Below are 4,089 nucleotides of genomic sequence, written 5' to 3'. Positions count from 1 at the left end.
TTCTGCCCCTTAATTAATGTCCTAAAAATTTCTGTATATTCTCATTTTACTGAAATCCAAGTGAAATATTTCACTTGCCGTAACTCACAAATGCAGCATATTAGGAGATATGTTTATGTGAATGTTTTCCATTATTTTTACCAGTAGAATATGTTATGAAAGTCCCGGGAGAACTTCATGATACATTCTGTATAGAAGTAATGTATTTGAATTTTAAAAATTGGTAAACTTGAATAAGTTATTAAAGATTTAATTTTTTAGGTGGTCCATATCAGATGCAGTTATCATCAACAGCAACAAGTGGTGTAGCAAATATGTATTCATTTCCTAGTCATCCTGCTCAACCAATCATACCACAAGAAGATGAAATTGGTACATCACGTGCTGTTTCGCAGCTCATTTTGGAACTGGAATCACAAGCTGTCACGAATAAATCTTTCACTCATCACAATCATCAAATTGATCCATGTATGTACAATAAATCTGTATGTGGTTTATAAACATGCACACATTTGTATTATTTTATTGAATATTTTTATTACTTTAATGTGTTAAAGTGAATACATTGGGGCTGGTGGTTCTGTGTGTGGCTTTGAACCAATAAATTATATACATATACAACACAATTTATTCCTTCTACGCAAGCTTCTTTCCACAGTTACTATGTTGTGAAGCTAATATCCACTTAAATATTATGTGCAGTGAGTTAGAGAACAAATATATCAGAAATGAACAAAAAAACCTTTATATTTATTCCTTCCAGGTTTAAAAGTTGGTTGGCTGAAAGAATCTGGCAACATTGGTCCTTTTCCTGACCATGTCCATTTGTTATTATAAATTTTTAAAATTGTTACAAAAAACTTCAGTTACATTAAAACACCGATTTTTTTAACAAAGTCAATTCGATGTGCCCCATATCTAAGTAAGTTGTAATATTGACATACAAAACAAAATAATGAAAAAGTATAAGATTGTAACTTGAATTTCCAGATCCATTTAAAACATTATGACGCAAATAATACTTCAGTAATCATGTTATGGATTTTATAAACTATAAGCAAGCAGCCAAACTAGGACTTTAAAATCATATCTCTATAAACAGGCCGTATTTATGGATTTACCAAAAGATTTCTCAAATATTGAATCTAGCTTTTTATAAAATCACACACTAAATGTAAAAAAGAACAGGTTACATTACATCATGAAAACTGCTACCTTAAACTTGATTGTATGTAATAAAAAATTGTATGTAATCACAAAATTTACTAAAAACAATTTCAATGAAAAATTAAAATTAAGAAAAAGAAAATCTTTAAATCATATATACCTGTATAAAATTAAATCTTCAATCAGCACAACCACAAACAGAAAAGTATGACTGTATTTGCCTGTTAATTTGTCATTCAAATGCCTATAATTTTCGTATCTTTCAGTTTTGTAAAATCAGTATCACATTTATAAAGCAAAATATTCCATGAATAGTGTTATTAGAGAGGGATAAAAAAATGTTATTGTGACTAGCAAGACAATAAAAGACTCAAGGGATTGATAAAAATAAGTGATATAACATGTCTGTAAAGTATAATCTAATAGAACATAGTAAAATTTATTAATGCAACAAAAGTCTTTTATTTTAGCAGGTCCAGACACAACAGAACTATGCCTCCCTGCAAGTTGTGATGGTCAATCAGAAAATTCTGCCTTAGATTCTTCAATTGAAAATAGAATGCGGTAAATATCAAACTACAATTTTATTAGTACAATTTGTTCAGAAAGTCACTGTGCAGAATGCTTTAGAATTATGTACATATTCTTCTTTCACTGTTAGGTTAGTTGTCTGGTGGGTTTGTTGGGCATTGCTCAGTAATAAACCAACATGTCAGTTATTCAGTGTGGCACGAGTTTTCTGAAAAGTTTCTAAATACTCCTGTTCCTCACTATAATACAGTTATAAAACTCTTATGAAACTCTTATGAAAAAATTTTGGGTAAAACTTTGTTGAAGATGCTTATTGAAGTGGAAGACCACCTAAGCTAAATGAACAGAAGCTGCTTGATATTTCAGATGCTGTGGTCGAAAGTCCATCAAAGTCAATGCGTAAGTTAGCACAAAAACAAGATATCAGACTTGCTACTGCACATAAAGCTGCAAGAAAAGAACTGAAACTCTTCCTCTACAAAGAAGTGTTCAAGAACTGAAACCTACAGATCATGTCTAAAGAATAGACCATTGTCAATGGTTTAAACATTTTATTGACCAAAATTCAGTAGGTATCCTCAACATTACATTTTTTTACAGATGAAGCGTGTTTATATCTGAGAGGGATGAATATTTAAGTATTTTGTGAATATTAATTCACAAAATACACGACTGTGGTCAACAACCAACCCCCTTGAATTACACAAACAATCTTTGCACAAAGCAAAAATTGGAGTCTGTGTCGGTGTGAGTAGAATGCGCATTGTGGATCCAACATTTTTTGAAAATATTATTAATAGTGATCATTATTATGCTGTTTTAACAAAATTCATTAGTTAGTTAACAGAAGTGGAAATCAATCATGGTTGAGTTCCAACAAGATGGCACCAGAATGCACACAGCTAACAGGTCAATGGCTTTTTCACAAAATGTCTTTGATGAATGAATCATTTTGAGGCATTTGTGGCTTGCACGATTGCTCAATCTGACTTCTCCAGATTACTTTCTATGGGGGGCAGTGAAACAAGCAATGTATGACAACAGACCATGAATGATTGAAAAACTAAAAACCATAATAACGGCACACATATGAGACATTCCAGTACATCAGCTGGTTAAAGTTCTTGAAAACAAATTGAATTGTGTGCAGTGTTGTATGAGGTCATTTTAACACCTTTTATAAACTCTTCCAGTTGCTGTAACATCTGCTTTCATAAAATAAAAATACAAAGTAATAATTAAGAAAGTTTTGTCATTACGTTTCCATAATTCCAGTGCACAGCAACTTTCCGAACACTCTGTAGTTTACATAATTTTGTAATTCATTTTTTATAATGATTACTAAATTATGAAAGAAATATATTTTTCACTAATATTAACTTATTTAACTGGACTTACTTCAAACTTGTTTGAAAGCACTGTAATTGTCTCACTGAAAAATTATAAAATTTTCTATTTGTTTGCTTACAGGTCTGGTACAACCGAAACGACTGAGAATTCAGATGACACAAATACTTTGTATCGTTCTACTAAATTTTAAATAATTTTTATGAATAAAATATGCGGCTCAATATTGTGATTTAATATTTATCTATTTATAAGTTAGTTACAAGTTTTTACAATATATTTAGAAATAGAATAAGCAATAAAATTCTTTACATAAATAAATTTTTAAGATTTTTTCCCTTAAGTATGGCAGTAGTTATAATCTGATTAAACAAGTATGAAATAATGACCCTTAATAAAGCGTAGTTGACAAAGGAAATGAAACTATTTTATACCTCAATATAGGATGATTTTTGTGCAGTATCTTCCCTGTAAGATACTCATTCATCTGAAACATACCATACCTAAACTCGTATATTTCTTTATAAGAAATACCACTTAAAAATGTCAGTAATGAATTCCACTTTAAAATTTCAATGAAGAATTCATCTCTCTAAAGAGTTTCAATATGGTGCATTCAAAAGAGTAGACTATAATTTTTACTCTAGATTCATATTTAGAAAATTACTCAGCACTAAAAATTTTTAAGTACAACAAAATTGATCTACTTTTAAACAACTAATACAGCAATAATAATACTAATACTGTAATATACTATAGTAATATAGAGATTATTAATCTTCCTCAAAACCTTCAATGTTAAGTAAAATATTTTTCAAGCTATCTTTAAGGTAATTGATTGATGAAGTTGGTGTGCTGTGATGGAGAGTTAACTCTTCTCTGTAGGATAGTTAAAATTAAGTTTGTGATTATTAAACTATATTTGTTTGGTGTAAAAGTAAACTGAAGTCAGATTTTGGTTTTATCAATTTTAAAATTGTATCATACTTATATAACTTTTTTCTTTTTTTTATTCTTGATGAGTCAGAGAAATACCATTTATAT

The 4,089-nt window shown here is 29.5% G+C and overlaps 1 protein-coding gene across 2 annotated transcripts; it reads left to right on the top strand.

The window, feature by feature from the left end:
- Positions 1-272: 272 nt before the first annotated feature.
- Positions 273-3,265, top strand: LOC142322889 (uncharacterized). 2 transcript variants are annotated; one of them, XM_075361983.1, is made up of 3 exons: positions 273-468; positions 1,641-1,731; positions 3,169-3,265. In XM_075361983.1, the coding sequence occupies exons 1-3, from the start codon at positions 276-278 to the stop codon at positions 3,236-3,238; spliced, it is 354 nt and encodes a 117-aa protein (XP_075218098.1). In that variant the 5' UTR covers positions 273-275; the 3' UTR covers positions 3,239-3,265. The 2 variants fall into 2 exon arrangements, with proteins under 2 accessions (XP_075218098.1, XP_075218097.1); XM_075361982.1 differs by having other exon boundaries at positions 1,638-1,731.
- Positions 3,266-4,089: the final 824 nt, after the last annotated feature.

This window comes from Lycorma delicatula, chromosome 4 (genome assembly GCF_047948215.1).
Source record: "Lycorma delicatula isolate Av1 chromosome 4, ASM4794821v1, whole genome shotgun sequence".
NCBI classification, from domain to species: Eukaryota; Metazoa; Arthropoda; class Insecta; order Hemiptera; family Fulgoridae; genus Lycorma; species Lycorma delicatula.
The sequence above is the reverse complement of the archived record's forward strand: the minus strand, read 5'-3'. Positions and strand labels throughout refer to the sequence as shown.